Source organism: Taurulus bubalis (genome assembly GCF_910589615.1).
Source record: "Taurulus bubalis genome assembly, chromosome: 11".
Taxonomy (NCBI): Eukaryota; Metazoa; Chordata; class Actinopteri; order Perciformes; family Cottidae; genus Taurulus; species Taurulus bubalis.
Window position 1 is genome coordinate 11,454,205 of NC_136599.1, and position 24,127 is coordinate 11,478,331.

At 40.9% G+C, this 24,127-nt stretch overlaps 1 protein-coding gene across 1 annotated transcript; it reads right to left on the minus strand.

Annotated features, from left to right (window-relative positions):
- Window positions 1-480: 480 nt before the first annotated feature.
- lima1a (LIM domain and actin binding 1a) lies at window positions 481-20,486 on the minus strand. Its single transcript, XM_079226244.1, has 11 exons — window positions 20,409-20,486; window positions 18,288-18,455; window positions 17,384-17,429; window positions 14,112-14,552; window positions 6,752-6,818; window positions 4,603-4,697; window positions 4,005-4,070; window positions 3,803-3,854; window positions 3,402-3,466; window positions 3,180-3,313; window positions 481-2,197 (listed from the first exon to the last, which is right to left on the minus strand). Exons 2-11 carry the CDS (start codon window positions 18,410-18,412, stop codon window positions 1,096-1,098), a joined length of 2,193 nt encoding a protein of 730 aa, XP_079082370.1. The 5' UTR covers window positions 18,413-18,455; window positions 20,409-20,486; the 3' UTR covers window positions 481-1,095.
- Between the last annotated feature and the right edge of the window lie 3,641 nt (window positions 20,487-24,127).

The following is a 24,127-nucleotide window of genomic DNA, read 5'->3' on the forward strand; positions in this document are numbered from 1 at the left end:
TTTGAATGCGCAGGTCTTTAGGATGGGTGCAGCACCACAGGTCATCCACAAGGCGGCGACGAACAGTTTTCACTGAGGAAGGCAGAGTAAAATGCTCATCCGGGCAAATAAATGAGCTTGAATGGACTCGGACATGACCCAGTGACACTGGAGTCCCATCAGCAGGGTTGAAGACAACTTTTTTGGGAATTTATCCAAAAACTGCAACACCAAGTCATCATTTGTGGGTATGGCTGTATAAAGTTAAGTTTTTGTTCTTCTGCTGGTTGACTAAGGTATAAGATTATTAATGTTTGAATCTGGAGTCTCACCTTTCATAAGGACACATGAAGGGATCATGAAGGTTAGCATCCCTGTGCAGGCATGTACAGTTTTAGCATGTAATAATGTGACCTAAAACAGTTATGGCACCGGAAGGTTTGTGCACAGAAGTATTTCCCAGTTGACACAGGATAAGCAACTCGGACAAAACCATTTGTTTTATAACAATTTATTTAAACAGTAATCTAGGATATTTGGTCCCCTTGTTTTAAAAAAACAAAAAAAACAGTACAACATTCTTCTGATCAATTATAACTCTTGAAATTGGAAAACAAAAAAAGAGGTTTAAAATGTAACATGTACATACAGAATGGCAGCTGAAAAGAAAGATTACAGATACACTAGTTTCCCCTAGAAACTAACCAACCCCATTATTTTGAGAACAAATGAACAGATCATAGTGCTGGGCGTACCTTTCTAAAACCGAATGGCATGTCTTAACAAGTCTTTAATCTTTCCTTTTAAAAGTGACTCCATTAAGAATTCACATTGCCTGTAATAATCCCACATATTGGAATAATAGGATAATCTTATGGTTTCAATTGATATATTAATATAATGAAAATTACAAATAATTATGTTATAACATTTGTGCTAAAGATGTTCATTACATGGGGGTGTAAATTGTAAAAACTATTTTAAAAAAGAGGCACAAATACAGAATTCAGTAGAGTTCCCACTAGACAGCAACTCTATCAAGAAGAGAATAATAAAACAATTAAAAAGAGCAAGGATGGGCCTCCAAATGTCCATGGTTGTCATTGTTAAATCAGTCTATACATCCTCTTCCTCATCTTCCTCCTCATCCTCATCCTCGTAGTATCGGTTTCGTTTGATCATATCTTCCACCGTCAGCACCTCCTCCTGCTGCTGCTGCTGCTGCTGCTGCTGCTGCTGCTGCTCCACCTCCTCGCTGTCCCAGAACCCCACATCCTGAGACGACCGGCTGGCCTCCGCCTCACCTTCAGGAGATGAGATGCCCGTTGATGCCTCCTCCCGTTTCAGAGGCGGCATCTCTTCCTCCAACACAGCTTCATCTTCTTCCTCCTCCATCCTATCCTCCTCCTCCGGTTGTTCTTCCGGGGTGTCGTCTTCCTCTTTGATGAGATGATGTTCCGGCATGTTATCGGTGTTCATCTCCCCCTCCTCCTCTTCCTCCTCCTCCTCCTCCTCTCCAGAGCTGGTGTGGATGTCCACGCAGCGGTCCTCAGTGGGCGTCTGGCTGTCTGTGGACTGGCTGCCGTGCTGCAGCTCCATGTTGGAGGGTTCAGGACTGAGCTCCCCGTCGTCCACAGGAGGAGGCGGACTTGGTATCCTGGCCTCAGGAGCAGAAGTTTGTCCCGCCAGTGTGAAGGGAATGCTGCGCTCCTTCAAGGAGGAGGTCCGGCGCAGGCAGGGCGCCTCTCTGGACTGCTCTGGGGGTGAGGAGAGGGATTCCTCCTCTGGGGGCCACTTTGCGCGGATGGCCTTACCGGGGGTCCCGTCCTCTACGGTTGTTGCAGCGCCACCGGCCGGGTCCTGCAGCTCGGTTCGTGGCGGCCAGGAGATCTTCAGCCTGCGTGTCTCACTGGGTCTGTCAGACTTCTCTGCTGATCCCTGACCCAGAGCCTCCATGGTGGCCATCAGCACGTTGACTTTAGCCAGCGGGGAGTCCTCCACACTGGGGCTGTCCAGGTCTGAGGCCGGGCTCTGGATCTTTGGCTTGGTCTGCGTGTTGGACTGTGGGGAGGTCTCGCCGCTCTCCCCTTTGCCCTCCCACAGCTCTTTGTGGGGCCGGTGGCCGAAGCCCTCGTCATAGTTGCCTTTGGCCTTGAAGAGCTGGTTGAAGTGCGGCTTGCAGTAGACGTTGTTGTGCAGGGAGGCGTAGTTCGCCAAACTAAATAATAAAAAAGGAACCAATAAAAAAAAATACAAACAAGTTACTAATTTAACAAACTGTTCATTTAACAGTTAGTTGAACTAACTGTTAAATGAACAGTTTGCTGATAATTCCCCCCCCCCCCCCCCTAAAAAAAATTATATTAGTGGGTAGTGATAGTGATGTTGTAAACATTAACAATGAGGTGTGATTAGCACAGCTTTAGTAGTCTCATTGTTGGCAACTTAGCTTAAAAATCTCTTTTGCTTAAAAGAGGGATATTTACTGACATTTATATCGTAGAACAGAATGTTAAAATAAAATTAACTTCGTTAGGCAGAGACTTTACTTTAGGCATCCAACCAAAAACCCATTGACTTGGAGATGAGGTAACTGGAAGTAGAAACATACAGACTCATGTCTGTCCTTTACAGAAATGTTTGACAAGAATTTAGGAAAATAAAGCAGCATTTCTGTAACAAATATTGTAAGGGAGAACAATCCATGCAGTTAAGACACTGTAATGGGATCGTGCTGGTTTATTAATACAAAATTAATCAGAGACAATACAACTGCTGCTGTAAATGCTTGGGGTCACAAAATGTTATTGTTTTGGTTGCATTTATTAATTTTAAACACCACTGTCCCTTTACCATGTAAATTAGGTCTCCAAATGCACTAGGATAGTTTCTTCTTTTTATTATATTCTTCTTTCAGTTTGAACAAACTTATTATTTCTTTATTTTACTTCCTCCATCTATCCGTACCCATTGCAGTTTTTGTGCTGCTACAGCAGCCGAATTTGGTTTATAGGCCCCGATCAGACGGAGCGCTTTTTAGCAGCAACTTATGAAGATTGTATTCAATTCGAGAGAAGTGTTTTACTTCTACTTTGGATTAACTGTTGTGCTGGGCTGCATGTCGATAAAGGGCAGTATAGTAGTAAGTCTAGTCCCTCCGTCTCCTCTAGAAACCATCGTTACGTGTGCGTCGTCCTCACCTCAGCTTGGTGTTGCAGTGTGAGCAGCGGAAGCAGGAGCTGTGGTAGACGTGCTGATTGGCCACCAGCCTCTCCAGAGGATAGACCGTCTTCAGACACGCCACGCAGCTCTCTCTCACCGGCAGACAGAAGCTCTATGCACACACAGAAAGAACATTAATCAATTCACAGCAACAAAACACTAATGTGCGTCTTAGGTCGTTGGTTGTTTCCAATGCTCACTTTGGGAGTCTTGGGCTGGGAGGAGTCTCTCTGATTGGAGGGTACAGGAGTGCCAGGAGTGGAGCCTGTTGGGATCACAACATGACCCGAATGAGGAAAAAGGTAGAGACGCTTTTCCTGTACACTAGATGGAGCTGTTTACATGTTAAATACAAGCACAGTTCTTGACTTTTACACAGACCGTTAAGTTGGATGCTCAGGAATCCCAAATAAAGCAGTGGATAAAGCACTATAGTACACAAAATGGTATGTAGTAAATACATAATTAATCTCTGAATAACTTTGTAACAATCTACTTTAAGCGCTACAACCAAACATGCCGGCCAGTTGCCAAGTTTTCATTAGGGGAGTAAATTCCTATCACCTGGAGTCATAATATGAAGACATGGAAAGTAAATTACCGTTGCTCTCTGGGGTGAAACCCTTCCTGCTGTTTGGTTCAAACTCTGGACTCTGGAAAAAGAAAAGATATGAAGAGGAGAGCACACAATGTTTCAAACATCGGGTGGGTGTTTTGCTGCATCATTTCTCTTTGAACCATGTCTGAAATATGAAGTAATTTATATTCATTTGAAAATCACAAGAATAAGTCAGCCTCCTCACCAGGTCCAGAGTGCACGGAGGAACATTTTCTTTCTGCTTTCCACAGAAACTGTCCAGCTGGTCACTCTGACAGAAACAAGAGGGGACGTTTAGTAACAAAATATAACCCATTACGCTGTTGCCCTTGTATGTATATATTTTTTTTTACTCTATAAAAATATATTCAAAATATAGACAATGAAGTCACATCCCGAAAGCAATTAATTGGTTAAATGCTCCGACAAAACAAAAATAAAACCACGGCATCTGTGGCTGTCGCAGGAAATAGTTGGATGACCTGCTCGTCACAAGAGTCGTTTAAATTCATAGTAATAATTTTGGAAACATGGCTTTAGTGGGAGGCCTGAATGGGCGGGTTGTCTGTGTTTCCAACTTTCTTGCGAGATGTAGTTTTTTTTTTTAGCTAGTTGTGCGATGCGACTTTCCTTGAAGAGTTCTTCTGTTTGAAGATTGTTTCTCTCTTGCTGGTTTCTCAAATTGTGCTCAAGTTAGAATACTTCCCACCATTGTTAGTGGGTGAAAACATGTCTGGAGAAAAACTTTAGAACTACTGGAATGAAATGCATTGTTTTGGAGGATGATTGACACAAGTACTCACAGGGACTGAGGTGGGAGTGACTTCCTGTTTGGAAATGGCAGCTTGATAGAGGGCCATCCTGTCCCGCAGGGGAGTCGATTCTGCGAGACTTCCATCTGATAACACACAATACGGAGAATGTAAAACTGATGCAAACAATAATAAAACTTAACACAGATCAATACACAGCTTGTACACGTTTAGAAATTAAATTGAGGTTATAGAGCATTATTGACCTTGATTGAAGCACTTTTGTTCTTTCAAACTAGAAAAACCTTGTGCTGCATTTGTGGTTTTGCAAGCTAAAAATTAAGTTTGACGTCATTTTTTTACAATCCATTAATTGTTGGAAATATTCTGCATCACAAGACAAATTATTTTTCAGATCAGGATTCACATTTTTTCCACCCATCCCAGTTCAGCCTGAGTGCAGACTCTGCTGGTTAGTCATGCAGGCCGTGGACGGGAACATGAGGTCACGAGTCGTGTGCAGTATGTGTATGGAAGCGGGGGAGGCCTCTGCCTGACTTCCTGTGCTCTCTGAAGCAGTCTGCTGATCCGTGGTTCTACAGCGGTCACTTCTGGGAAGGATGTAATCCATCCTGAGGAAAGCAGGACAACACGACGCGTTCTAGGACATTGTTTTTGTGACCAACAAGTCCAACAATGCTGGAGGTGCAGATGAAGGCTTTGCGAACGGGAGCACTTTAGGGCACTGGTTGTTTTTGCTTTTGACAGAACATACATATCTGCGTTTTGTTTTTGAAGCAGCTATTATCGATATGTAATCAGTGGAATCTGCTTCTTTCTGCTCATCATTTGGATTTTCCAGCCACTTAACTTTACAGGCAGCTGCTTTCAGCCAAAAAGCCTAAAAATAACTGTTGTACCTGGTCAGCACAGCAGACAGACGGTTAGCGACCATTGCATTTGTTGGTGATGACATCATAACTATAAGTTGCGTGTGGATTGTACAAGCACAGAAATACCAATAGGTACTGGGGAAATGTTTCTATTTCAGATAAAACTATCAAAACGCTTTTGTACATTTTGGATTATGAGCTACTCTCATTTTTATGAGCAAACTTTTAAAAAAAAAGTTATGGAATATTAAGAAATATTTGGTTCATGTTTTTACATTTAGAAATTGAGTCAAAAAGTTGTATGTTCTTATTTTGGAAATATTTTACTACATTTTTTTAATTATTTTTAGAATTTATGATAATTATGGTTATTACTACCTATATGACCCATTAGCTTAAGTTGTACATATGAGGAAAATTTAGCATTTAAAGATGCTCAAAGAAATTACATCACAATATGCAAAAATACAAATCCGCAGTTTCTAAGGCAGAGTTTCAAGGATTAAACTACTGTTAAATATCATGACATTTTATATATTATCACCTTATAAAGTTTACCCAGCAAACAGTTGCCTATTTAAATGTCCAGACACTGAGCAACATTATCATTAATTAATATGATGAATGAAAGTCCAATATAAACTCTGAGCTTTTGTTTACCAACTCCTGAGAATAATATTGGCTGTTAAGCTGCTAAATGCTCCACTGTGTATTATACATAGTCATGTCCATTGTTAATATAGAAATAGAGGATCATACATACATACAAGAAACAGCACTTTTCTATAAACTGAACTGTGGGATTTAATAAACTAAGACCCAATTGAGCCCCAGAGGGGAAATTTGGTTGTAATCGCAGCATAAGGACAGAAATAAGTATAATTATGCTCAGGTAAAAAATAAATAAACAGAATATTAAGGATAAGATACATATCACTTAGGAGTTTAAATACAAAATCTACAAGAGAAATTTAAGACAAAATTACAAGGTAAAGTAACAGTGGTGCGAGTAACACAGCGTACACCAGAATAATGTGATTACGTAAAGATACTTAGAGTATCCTGTATTAATAGAGAAATAAAAATAGTACAGTAAATAAGGAAAATGTAAGATTAGAGTTATGAGATCACCGCTACAGAAAGTATTTACTCGCTTTGGACATTAATTAATGTACCTTGTTTGAGTTCAGCCAGAGACATTTGTTGCATATTGTGCTCCATCTTTTTCTCTCCAATTTCTTTCCTTGTCATCATTCTAATAAAATACATAAAAAGCCCCAAACTAGCGAACCAAAAGAAAAAGGTACCTCCTAGTAACTGGTCCATATTGGCAGTATTACCACCGTTTCCTCTACTCGTTTGCTCTTTGGGCACCTGCAGAAAACACAAAAACTCATACAGTCAGACACACAGCATTTAAAAAGTCAAAAGGACAAAAAAAAACAACAACTTCAGTGTCCTGCATGACCTCTGCAAACACACAGCCTGTTGATGCTCACATGTTTCAGCCAGCAGAACAAACAGGCTGGAAGCAACACTGTCCAAGATCAAAGAGAAACACAAGGACAAGATAGACACAGCGGTAGTGTGTGTGTGTGTGTGTGTGTGTGTGTGTGCAAACCACTTTAATCCCCTTATGAGCTCAGAGAGAGACGGAGCCTCAGACAGTCTGTCAACAACCACCGGCCAAAAAAACATATTAAACTGATAACTTATCATTCGTGGTTTTACAAGAACATTTCAGATCTTCCATTAATAAATCTGAAAAGAAAATGTATGATAATTGTACCAGGATCATCTTCTTAAACTTGATTTGGCTCATGGGTGCATATCTGGTCAGTCTCCAAAGTAAAGAATAATTAAATTAAAGAGTACATGTCTTAAAGCTGTTGCCAACATAAGGGCAGTACATCTTACACAATAGGTCAGATTACGCCTCTTCACAATTAGCCTTCAGTCTGTGAGGAACATCAAAAGGCCCAAACACCCGTTCATCAGATTCACCACCAACAAGTCTATACTGGTGTTCTTCTCCATTCTTACTACAGACTCAGTGCCAGTGGTGGAAGAAGTACCCAGAGTATGTGGCGTTACTCTGGACCTTGTTTTACTCGTGGTTTATATATTATTTCTTGTAGATTTGACCTCGTCCTCGTGAAATTAGCTCCTGCATGTTAAACCACTGCTGTGCAGCAACGTCTTCCGCTTCTTTTTATAATAGCCCAGTGATTAAGTCTAATAGTGCTCATTAAAAGATTGGGCTTGAGAATCCACGTCACTGTCTTTCAGTCCTGGATGAAGTTGCTCTTATAAAGACTAGCTTGAACAATACCACCCCCCCCCCCTTCCCCAAAATAAAAAAGGACAGCATTCCCTCCTTTTAAAAACATGCCTGTTGCAGGGCTGAGCGTTTGTGGAACTCCACCCATCTACAGGTTCACAATCAGTACTTGAAATAACTTTTAATAATAGATTTAATAACATGGTTAAGGACGCTACCTGCTCTTTTAACTTCGTATCAAGTAGTTGACGTAATCTAAAAGTTCGTAAAGTTCTCATTCCTGCAATTCCCCCCGGACGCTAAAACGATGTCTTCATTCACAGTGATGTAGGAGAATGTTCTGTATTGGTACCATTAACAATAAAGAAATAGTATTATAATTAAAATGTACTTAAAAGTATTTGCTCTGCAAATTATACGTAAACATATTTTACACTTATTAGATTATCAATACTGATGAATCAATTCAGTCAGTCAAGTTGGTTTAAAAAAAAAAAAAAAAAAAAAATCCTTATCCATTGAAGTTTGTAGTCGGGCCCCTCCAATGGGGAGTAAAATAAAATCAGAGGGGTCCTGAGATGATTAATAGAGAGAAAAAAAAAGTAACTAAATCTATTAAAAGTAAAAAAAGTACAATATTTGCCTGTGAAATGTAGTAGAGACGACGTATAAAAGTGACAAAAAATGTAAATACATAAAGTAAAAAGCATTTCCTTATTTCCACTACTGATCCCTGCCAGTTTGTTTTCTGGCCTGAAACACTAGAGCTGCCCACTGCGTCCTGACGGGCTCAGAGTGTCTGCAGGCTGCAGCAAGTACAAGTTGGAAAAGATTTCACAAGAACAAACAAAGCAGAGGTTGAGGGGAATACTGAAAAACAAGTATGTTTCAGACAAGTCAATGCTTATCTGAAAATAACTGGGAATTATTGTTGCTCAATGTTTTAAACTGCACCCTCAAAAAGAGGAGCCCAACCTTATCCTTTAACATCTGCACAATATTGTGTATAGAGGCATGTATGCTTTGTTGAAAGCAAAACCATGAGACAAACTAAATGTTGTACTGAACCAATAACTTAAACCTGCAATTTCTAACCATGACAAGCTGTAAACACAAGATTAACATTCTAATGATTCACACGTTTGCAAACACACTGGAGGCTGATGGATAAACACCACAAAAGTGTGAAATACTTGTGCGACAGTTTCCTGTTTGTGAAATACTCAGTGAATAAGAGTTCCTTCTGGTAAACCGTAATGTCTAAGGTTTTTATTGTGAAGGTTTGGATCTGGTATTTGCTTTGTCAAGTTTGAAAGGAATAATAAAATTAACATCTTGGTTTGTACCACGAAGGCTCAATGTTTTTGTACACTATAGTGTGCGCTACGAATACATCTACCACACAATGTGATGGACTGACTTTGCGGTGCGAAAACTCAAATCAATCTAGTTAAAAAAAAAAAAAAAAAAAAAATTTGGTGCTAAACCCGTAGTGTACAGGGCATTTTTAGAGTCATGGAAGTTAACCAAAGCAGTACCAAAAACTGTGACAAAATATATTAAAACAATTGACTGAAAAACACAAAGGGTAACTGCTGAGTCATATGCTTATGCTCTGTGGATTAGTCTATGACCAACATGTAGTCATTTGATGCATTCCTATATACATTAATTTGTTAAATAGCAGCTTTAAGCTTTGATATTTTAATCTTAAGAGCCTGGCATTTAACTTTTATCAGGCGAGTAATATGAACGTGATGCTATGACAGGCGATTTCATCCGAAGGTGTGTCTTTGCCAAATCTGAGCATCTCAGTCAGGAGTGAGTTAAACATACAAGCACAAAGTCCTAAATAATTCATATGTATGGGGACACACGCTGAGTCTTCATTTGTGTTCAGTTATGATTCAGAGTGCGTCTGGCCCTGGAGAACAGAGCAAAATTACAACAAAAGAAACGGTCGTCATCAAAATAATGGATCTATCCCCAAGGGTGGATTATCTTCCAGAGACCGGAGGTGAAGCTCTGCAGGAAAGGGGGTGTCTGACTGGTTTGCATGTGTGTGGGCGTGCGTGCGTGCGTTTGGGGGGGGATGTAAACAAGCAGCCGGGCCATGCGAGACCAGGCTGTGTCTCAGGAGGCTGGATCAGTGGGCTAGACAAAGAATCTGCTGCTAATCCTGATACTATTAAAGCTCTCTTACAGACTGACTTGCCGTAATAACCCCACCCTGTCCCTAAACCCACCTCACAAACACACATTTCACCCAAAACAATAAGATGTTCTTACAGCATGCAAAACAAAAAAGACAGAAGAGGAAGGTAATCACATCATGAGTTAGCTTTTAAACAAGGGAATATACCCAAGCAACACACTAATATTATTTAAAGTGAACGGACACGTTTCAAAAAGGAGCCAGTGATAAAGTTAGCCCCCAAAGAGGCCATTTTCATTACGAGCACTTCTGCAGCCGCTCTGAGTAAAAGGCCTCGTTCAGCTGCAAAAATAAAACATCCTAATCTAACAGAGAAGTCCACAAAAACAGGCAAAAAAAGTAAACGTAGACAGTGTGTCTCAGGGTAATGAAGCCGGGTGCCTGTTCAGATGCCAAACAAAGAAAGCAAGAAACCCCATATTGAAGGATTTGAATGGAAACACCATAGCTACCTCTCGTGAAGGCAACCGGGGGAAAGGCCAGAAGGGATAAATGTCAGCAGAGAGCCGGGAGGTGAAGCCAGTTCGGAGGGATAGTATGACTGAATCCAGCAGCGAGGAAGCACAAACTGAGCAGAGCAGCACCGAACTGGCTTAAGACAAGAGAAATGAGATGGGAGGAGGGAACATAGACTGGGGTGAGAATAGGAAAGGCGACAGGGAGCAGATGCACCAGAGGGGGCTTCTCAAAGGGAGGGGTGTGGCCGGATGAAGGTGGGGATACTGATGGGGAGGGGAGGCAAAGTGTGCCAGGGTGGTGCAGATGGTTCAGAGGGGTGTTTTTTGTTTTTACTGTCTCGGTCCCCCAGCCTCAGAATAAAGCGGCTGTGTTTGGGGTGTAGTCATTTGGGACAGAAGGTGGGGTAGCAGCTGGTGCAGGGTAACAGAGGGAGGAAAGGAGGGAGGGGGAGGATAGGTGGGGCTGAGCCGTGTGTGTGTGGGAGGGAGGGGCTGGTTTGCTTAGCAAGCAGGGTGAGGGTCAATTAATTTCAGAGCGCCTCATGACTGCATGCTTCTCCGGCCTAAAGAGGGGAGTGAGTGGGGAGGGGTTTGGTAGATACGGGCTGGATGTGGGGTTAAATAATCTACATCCAACAATGCTAGCAACTCATCAACATGATAGCATTCTCACAATGCCAACATGCTAATGTTTTGACGGTTTGATGTGTCGCATGTTAACCATTTTAGTTCAGTATGCTAACATTTGCTAATTACCACTGAACTCAAATTACAGTGGAGGCCAAAGGGCGTGGCATTAGCTTTGCAACAAACAAAATGGCGCAAAATGAAGAAACAAATAATAATCACCAAAGTTATTACAACTCATCTTCCCGGGAACATGAATGCATGTTCCAAATTAATTCTTGGTAATCCAACAAACGTTGTGAGGCAAGAAGGAAAGTTAGAGTTATCATTCGGATTCATCTTTATTCTATAAAAAAAAAAAAATTCACAGGATAATTTAAAACCTTTAATCCTCTAGCGCCACCAGCAGTACAGAGTTATCCAGTCAAATCTCTGTGGAAAATGTCGATCCACCAAATACTCCACTATCTCCCGCTACCCCTACAGCATTGCTGTAGGGGTAGCGGGAGATAGTGGAGGTCGAGGTTTAGAAAGAGGAGGGAGGGTTAAGAGAGAAAACAGGGCTATGGACAGAGGGCTGAGGAGCAGAGAAGTGGACAACAAGGATGATTGATGAGGTGGGGAGGGGAAGAGGAGAGCTTTGATGGCCGGAGGGGGAAGACTATCTGAAGAGGCTCAGAGGGCAGATCAGCTGTCTGCAGTCATGAGCTGGCCAGCCGGCACCATTACATCATCTGCCCTGAGAAGAGGCGCTCAACAAAGAGAAGCCGAAGGCCCAGCCTCAGCTATACAGTGGACGCTATTGTACAAGAACTAGATCTTGAATTACCGCTCTATGATTTCCCTAAACAATCCCTCTTTTGGTAAAACAACTATGCAACATGCAGTAAAAGGCTCCTCAATCTTTTTTTTTGAAAGCCCACGTACTGTAGGTGGTCAGTCTTGCGATGAAAGCAGGGTTTTTTTTTTTTTTTTTTCTGATTTTTGGCAAGAACCACTTTGCTAGTTACAGATCCCACAAAACCGCACACCATTTTAGGTTTATTCTGTAATTTTCAATCCCATATACAGTCTTCTTGTTGTAATTCCTCCCTGGAGCACCTAATGTGGATTAAGCCGCAGCTGAAAATAGTCCCAATAAATGCACCATTTACTCCAGGTTGAGGAATATTTTTGACATTTTGTAATAATAATAATAAATAAACTTAGAATAGATGAAAAGGTGGCTCTTTCTCAAAGCTGGACAGTAATATGATGCTAGCAGCCAGTTAGCTAAGCATGAAGACAGGACACGGCTAGCCTGGCTGACTAGTACATACCTCCCACAACTTGTCAGGTTTACACTTTGGTTTTAGTTAGGATTAAACAAAACTAGATACAATTTGTTAATTAGGGGCTTTAGTTTAGCTTTTAACAGAAACAGGCGAGCCAGTTTCCAGTCCTTGTGCCAAGAGAAGTTAACTAGCCACAGCTTCATACTACTCTTTGGCTTTGGGCTGAGAGCCACTGACAGTGAGCATAATACCCGCTAGCTAAATGAATCAAACTTGTACGCTAAGATACTAATGTGATAAGCATTGTGAAACCATGACTTTTCTTAGACCAGTCCGCTGGCGTTTCAAACATTACCACTCGTAGTACATCGGGTTTGTGAGGCTCATTCCTAACTGGGTGACTGCAGAGGTCACATTGATTTCAGCAGCATTTCAAATATGATTTGTTCTTATAATATCTGACAACGTTTGACAATTAAGATTCAATTATCCACAATTTTGACTGTTTTCTTATTTTTAAAAAACGTATTGACCAGGCCAAGTCAGAGTCATAAAGAACATCCTAAAGGACAAACACATGGTTGGTTTTGGTCTTTTTGTAGGATTTGTGGACAGAAAAAAAAAAAACATCATCTCCATCCTTTAAAAAAAAGATCCATTCGTCAATGGTGATGTTAATGTTTGAGCTTGTTTTTTCCCCTGGATGACTCTGCCCTAAAAACATTTACAGGAATGGACGAGCAGAAATTCTTTGGAGTGGCTGCTTGGCCGGGGGAGTTGGCGCCGAGTTTAGGATGTGCTGTCGGCTCACGCAACTTCTCTAATGAAGCTGCTCATATCTCACAGCGTCCAGCCAGGCTGTGCAGGTAGCAGGAAGTGGGTTAATCACAGCTTTTTGGGCTAAGAAACAAACTATGAGAGCAGCGAAAGTAAACCAAAGCAATAAAGTTGAGGTTGAACGATGAGCAAAAATGACGCTAAATGCGCCGTGGAGCTGGAGGGGACTGAATATTTGAGAGATACATTTTTGTTGGTTTGTCGCTACAAGTGATCAAGTCATGTGATCCATTATTGATATAAAATTCTTGACCAGAGCAACTTAAATGACTGGTGCCATTTATTATAGCGCAACCTTGTACTGTACAGTGCAAACCATGTACTGTATAGAGGACAAAACACAAGTAGGTGGTTGATTTTAAACTCACTGAATACAGAAACACCAGTATGCTTCTTAACGCCTCATAATGGCTTGTAATGCTTTCTTCCTGTTGTAAATGGGCGCTTTGTGTTGAGGAAACACAGCATAGTCGTTGTTCATGTGTCACACCTCGAGTATGAGCACTTTACATTTTACACGCCTCAAGCGAATGCATGACTGGACGTTAAATGATTTTTATGCTCCACAAATAACAATTATCTCCCCCGGGGTGCTTGAAGCGCCAGTCACTGATGCTTGCCCCGAGAGGATGTGAAAGTCAGCTGAGGGTGGGTGTGTGCGCTTTTGTGTGTGTTTTGTGAGATAAGGGATGGTGAAGTGAAGCTGCAACATGTGACTCGGAGCATGACAATACAGGAGGGATCTGACTTCTTTGAGAACAAATTTATTTTTTATTACTTAAACTGAAACCAATCAAGATGCGTTTCTATTTCAGATGAAGCTATAGAAAAATGTCAGACTCAGACCTCCCCAACGTTTGACTCCATACTGTGAACAGTCAAGTTGAACAGATGCCAAACTCGATGATCGATCCCGTTTACATGACGGTAAAAGGACAATCTGCTGGTCACCAATAGTGAAAATAAAAGACTCACCTTGTCAGTCAGGTTCTCTCCCTTCTCAAACATCATCTTGAGGCTGTTGAGGGGGACACTGGGCTTCTCAGCATCAGATACTTCAGCTGCTGTCGCTCCCTCCTGCCCCTCTGAATCTCTGCTGGGCTTCTCCATGTTGGTCAGATCCTCGTGGTGAGCAGAATACAGCTGGCTGGTGCTGGTCTCAGTGTGAAGCAGTGTCTCCCGCTCAGTATCCTGGTCTTGAGAGAGTGTGGTGGTTTTAGAGGAGTCTGGCTGGTTGTCAATCTGTGATGTGGGTTTGGGGCCTGTTGGTTGGCTGATGTGGCTCTGAGGGTCAGCAGGGATGAAGGTTTGTGGTTGGGGTCTGTGGCTGGACAACAGTGGCTGCTGTTGTTCCCAGCGTTTCTTTAAAACACTCAGATTCCCGCTGCGTAACGTGGAGGGAAGAGGTTCTGCAACCTGCAGAGAAAAAAACAAAATGAAAGAACTTCACACTTTGTGATTAACACTAAGAGATCCAAAAATATGAGGCTGATATTCTGTATCTTTAAATGAGAGATAGATAGATAGATAGAATCTCACAAAAGTCCAACACAAACAAGGCGTTTGTCGCTCAATACTTTGACCCCTCCAGTCTGCGCTATCAGCTCCAAACACATTGGTTCCTACTGCAGATCTAAATGTCTCACAAATAAAGTTATATTTACAGTTTAATTTTTCAAAACAGCTGGTCACTACAATTTTAAGTAAAATGGGGAGGAAATATTGCGTTTGTTGAGGACTATTTTAAGTAGGAGAGAGTGTCTGGCGGCAGGACGTGTACGACAGGAACCAACTTATTTTCATGCGTTTAAAAAAAAAAATATATATATTTAATCTCATTTCCCCAAGCTTTGCTGCTTGCGGTTTTTTTCTGCCAGAAATGTCCCCACAAACACCCAGTTTGTAATATTGAAAATGTAAGAGCTTTCATCAGTGGGCCATAGCCTCAATCACCATGTTGTGACCTCTTTCAGATGACTTACTAACTATCACATAAGTAAAAATAAAAGCATAACACTTTCAAATTCAAGAAGCTGGAGCCTTGAAATGTTTGAAAATTCCAAAAGGTTTTCTGCCAACCCCCCCAAAAACGTGAGGTCTTCAAACAACAATTAAAAACCCAAGATATATTCAGTTAACTTTTACATTCAGTAAAATAGTTTGCTTAATCGATTAGTCTGATGTGCCGTACAGGAGCATTTAACAATGACTTTGGATGCACAAGTCTTTAAACTAAGTAGTGGGAAGGCAGAAGATAAACTACCAGCAACACACCAACCCTTTCAATAGCATGACTCACTATTTCTCTCTCACTCACACACACACACACACACACACACTTTAGTTTGTTCGATGAATTCCATCAATGTTGGAGTGACGCCACCTGGTCCTCAGTCTGCTGAATGAAGCCAAAAACACCAACTATAACGCCGTCCACACACGTTAAACTACATGTTAGCAGACAGAAGGAAGACGAAAGACAAAGAGCTGCTCAGCATGCAAGTCTCTAAACCTGAATCAGCAGGATACAGAACAAAAAAACTTGGAAATCCCACCAAAGTAAAGTAGCGAGTTAAAAACCTGAGAGAGACGCTGAAGACCCGGCTGTCCAGTTGTCGTTGTGTGTTAATAAAGTATGTGTGTGTTGAGTGTGTCTGCTGGCCGGCTACAAGCTGTCCCAGATGTGAACGCCTTGAGAAGTGATCAGAGCAGCATGAAGTAACTAGCCCACCCCCCTCCTACAACAGAGGGAAGGAAGGAAACAGAGAGGGAGTGGAGTGAGTGAGGGGCGGGGAGGGAGAGAAAATCAGAAACAGAGACAGTCACTGAGGGAAAATAAGTCCAGGAAATGAGAAAAAAGGTAAAAAAGGAGCAAGCGTGCTGGAAAAAAACTTCCACAAAAGAACTGCAGAGACGAAAACCTCGATAAATAACAATCTGATAAGCCTTTGAGTTTCTATCCGATGTTTATTTTAAGGATTGGCTTCGACAGGAACACTTCTGACGACCTTTCCCCATCTCTACTTTTTCTATGGAGAGGAATGTGGAAAATGCTAAAGAAAACGTCAGGAGTGACAAAGAAAGAAAGAAAACTATGCAGAAAGTTTGCGATTCTGTTATGTTGATTTTTGAACAATGTGCTGCATTAAAAAATAACTGGGAAGTAACCAGCAACACAACAAGACTAAGAATAAAATTAGCATGTAAATATTTGCTAGCACTTAAGGTAAAGTACAGCTGAGGCACCTACGAATTGGACAAATTGAGATTTTTGACCTGGCACTAGAGGAAAGTAAAGGGATCAAAATAGACCTTAGGATTCATCCTGAGGGAAACATGAATATCAGAACCAAAAGGAAAACAGGTTTGCAAAGAGCTGCACCATCAGATGTTGCAGAGAGATTGTAGTGAAGCAGTCTGACCCTGCAGGCCCTTCCTGCTGCGCTCCATACCCACAGTGACACGCCTTCCCACACAGATCAGGTGGGACGATGGCGTCTTGTCACCACCGCTGTATGACAGTGGATGACGCTCACCTACTTTTGTCGCTGGTGTATGTGGAGATGTCTCAGTTCAAGATTAACGTCTCAAAATAAAAGTATTTTCTAGTCTTAAATTGCGGAGGGGGAGCAGTGTTGGAAATTAACCAATTAGATTTACTCAAATATTGTTCTTTGAGTGCTTCCCTTTTCAGCTACTGTATACTTGTACTTTCCTACAGTTCAGAGGGACACATATTGTACTTTTTACTCCTCTGCAATTATCTGAAAACTACTTTGACTTTACATACAAAACTCCTTATAAATTCATAAAATATGATGCACTATCATTAAATTACAGACCCTGCATGTCCACACCATGCACCAATATGAAGGATTATGTTGTCTCATCTCAAAAACAAATTAATTCCAGCAGGGGAAGCACTGTTACAGTCCGATTTACCGTTTAAAAACACTATGGTTGGTGTGTGTGGCGCTCTTAGTACAAAGGAGTCTTTTTTGTAACCTTTCTTTGTGAAATATATTAATTTTCTTTAGGAGCTCTGTAATCTTGCAGCCTTCTGCAGGATGAGTAGTTTTACTTTGTATATCGTAAGCACATTTTTGCTGATATACTGTACTAATTTACCCAAGTTGAATTTTGAATGCACACATTTTTTGTAGTTATTTTGAGTGAAGTATCTGAACACTTCTTCCACTACTGTAAAGGAGTGAATCCTGACAGTTTACATTTAATAAGTTACCTACCGCTTTCTTCTTCTCTGAATTTCCCTCCTCTGCTGCCAGCTGGTATCTGAGGAGGAGGAGGTTGTGAGTGAATGAGAGAACATTTATGGTGATTCTGTCATCATGAACACCCAGGAAACTAATATGAAATATCTCTGCTTCTCTCAAAAAACATTAGATGATTTCATGAGCTACAAAATGGAAAATATTCGACCCACCTCACAGGAAGTCATTTGTCACTTCCTGTGAGGTGGCACAGGAAGTGACAAGTAGATTTAATATTTTGTTTCACCTCTGCTTCTAATGTAAAGACGCACATCTAGACTCTGTGGTCTTACACGGTCTTCTCAAATTGTTTAGTTTGAGAAGTTTCAAGAGACCTGCAAGATTTCTTTCATTGTGTGACCCCAGGATATTACCAGTTTAATATATTGTCAAATATAGCTGTATTTTAAGAATATGTTTGGATTTTTTAAGTGTAAAGAAAGAAATAAAACTATATTGGACCATTTCTTACACAGTTAATGGGACAGAAAATATTGTAAATGTTTATGTTTGACCTTAAACAGAGCAGTACTATCTCCTAGTGGTCAGACAGAGTGATTGCAATGAGGAAACATCCTATGGTGCAACCAACCACCTTCTCAATTCACAAATGAGCAACTTAATATGTTTAACAGGACCCAAAAATGACACAACTGGAGTAACCAGTTAAAGCTGATGGCGTGATTATTTTACAGAAAAGGAAACTGCAAACAGCTGCGTGGAGAGAAAGTGTCGCGAGAAAGAACCATGACCTCATTTCTGAAGTGAGAGATAAAAAAAAAAAAAAAAAAAGACTGATCTGCTGAGTGGCTTCTGGTGAATTATTAATTATACTCGCGGTCGAAGCCAAAGGGGAAGAGGGAGCCAAGGTTAGACGTACTTGGAGAAGCGTTCCGCAATAGCGGTGTTTTTCCCCCGGGTAGAGACGATGGACATCTCCTTGGCGGTGACTCTCAGAGACTGGGATGCCCACTGTGTGCGGCTGAATGGAGGGGCGAAGGCCATCTTTGCTGAGCAATCAATTTGTCTCGTCAGCTTTCCAGGAACACTGAGAGGACACAAATAGAAGGAGCATACTGAGCCAGACAAAAACAAGGCAAATAATCACATTATTTAGTACTGCTGGTAAACTCTTGATCGCAGTTCTGTCTCCAGAGTTTTAAAACTGAGTTAAAAAAGGTGAAAGGAACACCCTTCCTGTACATTTAGATGACACTTTCCTTCTCTGCTAGATAGTGTCATACTTGCCCCTTGCGTGGATACACACATGCTTTAGATCAGCTCAGACGTGCCCGTTTGGCTTTTACATCATTACAAAATCTCTCCCAGAGATCAATATATCTTTGCCAGAATCCACATTTGACTGTTTGTCACCGTCCCTGCAGCATGAACCGGCCCCAGTGTTTGAGTCAGTCAATAGAGCGAGTCACACAGCCATTGACCATCTGTTCCCTGTGTGACTGTGCTTTATCTGGGCCTTGAGGGCGACTACCAGCAGACAAGACAACCGATACTGCCGCCATCGCACAAACACCCTCTTGTATACTCGCACACATACACACTTACATGCACGCCTCTACGTGCTTCTGCAACTTCAGCCTCAAGGCTGAGGGCAAGCAGACACAGGCGGCAGCACAGTCATCTTGTAATAAATAACTGTCATTCGTGAGTTATACACGCTCCGGATGAAGTAAACAATGAGGTCAATGAGAGAGAGAGTGGGCAATGGCAGGGCCTCCACGTCACCCAGCAGGTGGACTATTGTGGCTTGGTAATTCCTACAACACCGTTTTCTTTATGTTTCAATTTAGGGCTCCTAAGAGTTGCTTGCCATTTTGAGAAATTGGCAACAAAAAAGTGATTGCCACTGAAATAGGGACAGGAAACGGCAAAACATGCACCCCAAATATAAATACATTTTAACATGTATTGCATTAGTGATATTACTTTCAGTCAGAACTGGAACCAGACAACTCTGCAAATTAAGTGGTTTGACTGTGTGGCTACTAAAATAACAAACAAATAGGGAAATTGTTTTGACTGACAAAAGAACCAGATGAACCTGAACGAAAAAGGATACTTTGTGAAGCTTTGGCAGGCTACGTATCCAAGCATATTTAAAAACTGGATGGAGAATTATACGGCAAAAGAAGTACAACATACACCTTGATGAGTTGACACATCAAGTTCACTAGTTCAAGAAAGCACAACCTGCAAAACCACGGGGATCAACGAACACTGGAGCAACACAAGCATGCAGCTCAACAACATAGTGAACCGCTATTCACAAGGTTTTTGTTATCAAGCTGATTCAAAACTGCATAGGATCTTAATTACAATCAATCAAGTATCTTATGATGATTCCAAAGTTTATTTTCAATTAATTAAATCTGTCAGGGTTTTTTTTTGTTTGTTTTTAAATCAAAAAAGAGAATAGTTGAAATGCCCAGAGGCTAATTTAAAGTCTTAAACTGTCTTGTTTTGTCTGACCAAATATATTACATTTACACAGATAAGTAGCAAATCCTCACTAGGGAGGAAACAGCTATTCGTTTAGCTTTACATAAAACAATCGATTTCCAACTGTTTCTATCTCACTGTCAATCAACTAATTGATCATGACTGATCCTTTCAGCTTCAGCAAAGTTCCCATGTACTCGAGTCATCTCAAACTCACACCCAGCTTCCCAAAGGATCTCCTACCAGGTCAAATACAAAAATGAAGGAGGACAGTGACTCTGTCACAAGGTTTTAGATTACAAACAAAGCAGCATGTAAAACACTCATGCAAAGTATTAAAGTCATGCGCCAAAGGCAACAAAAGAACCACGGTATCAGCAACGATTAACCCTGACGTTAATAGACGACGAGTGGGTGAAACGCATTCCTGGATGTTTGATTTCAAGCTTTCAGAGAAACACACGGTCTGAATGAACAAAGCTTAACTTGACTGGTTTCCTCTTCATCAAGTCAAAAAGAAGATAATTTTAAAACCGCCTACCTGCGTGACTGTCACAGCTGTTTCACTCCCTGACGTGGGTTTCAGATGTCAGCTACTTTTCTCTCCCTTCTCTTTTTCTGCCCTCAGCTGCTGCCACCAGTGCTTTTGAGTACACAAGGGAGAACGAGGCGTTCCCAACACTCCCATTTAACTCCCGCCCACCAATAAGGAAGCAGCACTGACCTCCACCTGGCAGGTACAGCTCTCTCCCTCATCGTCCAATCAGCAGCGTTCAGTGTGGGCAGCCTGGAGGTATGTGAGACGGGCAGCGAGCATGGCAGACAGGCGGCAGGGGGGAGGACTCAGGGGAGGAGGGGAGGGAGGGAGGATCCCACTGGATTACTGGAAATTGAGTAAACTACAGAGACTGCCTACTTTCTCACAAGGTCAAGGCTTCAGAGGATGTGACTCACTCACCATACTGGATGACTACTCTCAAAGGATTTAAACGCTGTTTTAAAGACACGTTTTTTTTAGTTAATTAGTTTGTATTTAAAAGTCTTAAACTATGTGATAGTGTTAGCTTTTCACTTCTGGCAAACGCGTCCACACTCCATAAATCATAAAAGTGGTGATCATTTGGGAAGAGTATCTTACTGTACAAAAAAAACCTATGTGGCAAACAAGTTTAGGAGAAGTTACTTTTTGTAATAATCCTCCAAAAAAGTCTCCTTATAAACTCACTTTTTTCCACAATGTTTGAGGTGTTTACATTGAGGTCCTCTCAGATAAGTAAGACCTTTGTGGGGCTAAAGACTTTCAGCTGCATCAGTGTCACGTTAACAGTCAGTCTAATCCCAAACACATGATGGCTGCAGAGAGGGGCCGGCCTCATCTCTCTTTAGCACATCACATAGTCTCAGGATTCTTAAAACTTTCAAATGCAAAAGTTAGGTTTCATTATCAGTATGGTTGATTTTTCAGTTCAGTATTTATGTCTGGGAGGTGTAGATGGGGGAAGCAGTGAGGAGATAACATCAGAAGATAAACAAGATAACTTACGGTTAGAAACTCTGTTAAAGAATTGCAACTATAATAATAAATTCATTGTTTGTTGAGATTTAACTCCATTCAGTTTCTGATTCCAGCTTCTTTTAATATGAAAATGTAATGCTTTTTCTTCTCATAAATGTGAGTTTATTTATATTATTATTATTCTTGAATGTTGCACTGTTTGTACAAACAAAGGCATTTCAATGCCTCACCTTGGGCTTTGGGAAACTACGGCAGACATGTTTCACTAATTTCTGACATAAAGTAATCTGCAGACTAATGGAAATAATCTTCAATTGCAGCCATACTGTTTTTATTACAGACCATGGTGGAAAAAGCACTCAGATCTTTTAAGTAAAAATAGACATACCACAATATTCTAATGAATGGAAATAAATACATTAAAACTACATACTGCATTGTAACAGCTTGCTAACAAAAACTAGCAGAAGGCGTTAAATTATAAGGTGTGTTCTTTGCTCCCCCCATGAAACTGACTGTTAAAAGGTACGATATTGAATATCGAATGGTATTTTAAATCAAACACGTGGACACACAAAAATGCTGAAAAAACACTGACAATGAATTCAGATGTATTTGTCCCAGAGGGATATTTGTTTTTACAGCCAGACTATTATCCTACGACCAAGTTTAATGTAGACCAGACAATGAGCTAAACAGATAAATACACAGTGCATGCAGGGACTCGCTCATCAGATATGAAATCATCTGCAGATCAGCATCTGTGTCATGACTCACAGTATCATAAAGAAAGAGAGAAGATGAGTCCTCTCTTAGTAGTCCTCTCTATGACTCAGGGAGGGACTGATAATAGAGACTAAAAGTCAATATTTCTTAGTTTCTGTTGCTTGGATTTTCACAATTATTGATTTAATCTGGCAAATTCCCCAATTTTATAATACTAAATTAATTGAGAACCCCTTTAAAAACAGTCTGCTATGAGTTCACGTGTGGCATTTTATGATGTCATAGAATTGTGAAATACATGCATTTAAATAAAGTACCTAAAATTGTAATTCAGTACTTAAGTAAATGTATTTAATATGCTCTGATCACAGGAGAGGGCAAACAGAGGACAGGTTGTCCTGCAAACTGAGACAAACAGCTCAGGTGAACACTGACTCACCATCTTGTCTCGACAGGAAAGCTCTAAACTATGATAAGTCTTGTTAACGCATGTTTTTCCCCCTCTTTACAATTACTTCATTTCTGCTGAAGTTTGATTTAATCGAGGCTCATACTCACCTGAGCTCTGACAGGTGTGTTTCTAATGGATTCTCACACTTCAGACAGTCATCATTCATCTGATAGGAGAGGCTGCGATGCAACAGTTAACACAAAATGATCCATTTACTGGATTAATACCTGAACTAAACTCTCCTGCGGTTAGAGGTGGGCATTTATTGGCTTGATTTTACAGCTGTTTTACAAGCAGTTTTACAGCTGCTTTCAAAATCCTTCCTAACTAAACATACTGAATATTATCAAAATGAAATAAAGCATCAAAAGTAGCCTTGTTACAGAAAACTGTCCCCTGCAAGTGTTATCATTATGCAATACTGATTGATATGCAGCATTTCAATATTAAAATGTTTTCAGGTAGAGCTATTTTTAACTACTATATATATTTAGAATAATTATATTATATCAAATAAATCTAATCTTTGTGGATTATGTCAGATCTTTTCTATTTGGATTAAATGTGTTGGACACTGCCCATATTACAGTTTTTGTAGTACTAAAAATAAAAGAATTACCCTCAATAACCTGGGATTTTACAGAAATGTTAAAGTTCACAGTTTAATACTATACAACATCACATATTACTACATTTGTACATTCAGATAACAGTTGACAGTAATTATTTGGACATCATGGCATTGCCATGCCATTATACTTTGCTCCAACGGGTAGAGGTGTAGCGATACACATTACGTGTGCAGGCAGGTCATTATTTAATGTTCCTGTTAAGCCACTAGATGGCAGAGAAGAACAACAATTGTTTGTCAAACGTCTGTGTCATGTGAGTCTGTCTGTCTGTCTGTCTCTCTATTTGTCTGCCAGTCTATCTGTCTATTTATCTGTCTGTCTATCTGTCTGTCTGTCTGTCTGTCTATTTATCTGTCTGTCTATCTGTCTGTCTGTCTATTTATCTGTCTGTCTGTCTGTCTGTCTGTCTGTCTGTCTATTTATCTGCCAGTCTATCTGTCTATTTATCTGTCTGCCTGCCTGTCTGTCTGTCTGTCTGTCTGTCTGTCTGTCTGTCTGTCTGCCAGTCTATCTGTCTATTTATCTGTCTGCCTGCCTGTCTGTCTGTCTGTCTATTTATCTGTCTGCCTGCCTGTCTGTCTGTCTGTCTGTCTGTCTATTTATCTGTCTGTCTGTCTGTCTATTTATCTGTCTGTCTGTCTATTTATCTGTCTGTCTGTCTGCCTGTCTGTCTGCCTGTCTGTATGTCTGTCTGTATGTCTGTATGTCTGTCTGTATGTCTGTCTGTATGTCTGTCTGTCTATTTATCTGCCAGTCTATCTGTCTATTTATCTGTCTGTCTATCTGTCTGTCTGTCTGTCTGTCTGTCTGTCTGTCTGTATGTCTGTCTGTCTATTTATCTGCCAGTCTATCTGTCTATTTATCTGTCTGTCTATCTGTCTGTCTGTCTGTCTGTCTGTCTGTCTGTCTGTCTGTCTGTCTGTCTATTTATCTGC

Bases quoted from the DNA above. Each gene is read 5' to 3' on its own strand.
- lima1a (XM_079226244.1), bottom strand. From the start codon at position 18,412: ATGGCCTTCGCCCCTCCATTCAGCCGCACACAGTGGGCATCCCAGTCT. The intron at 17,430-18,287 runs GTACGTCTAACC...CCTCCTCCTCAG, and splicing joins ATTGCGGAACGCTTCTCCAA to ATACCAGCTGGCAGCAGAGG. The intron at 3,467-3,802 runs GTAATTTACTTT...TGATCCCAACAG, and splicing joins TTTCACCCCAGAGAGCAACG to GCTCCACTCCTGGCACTCCT.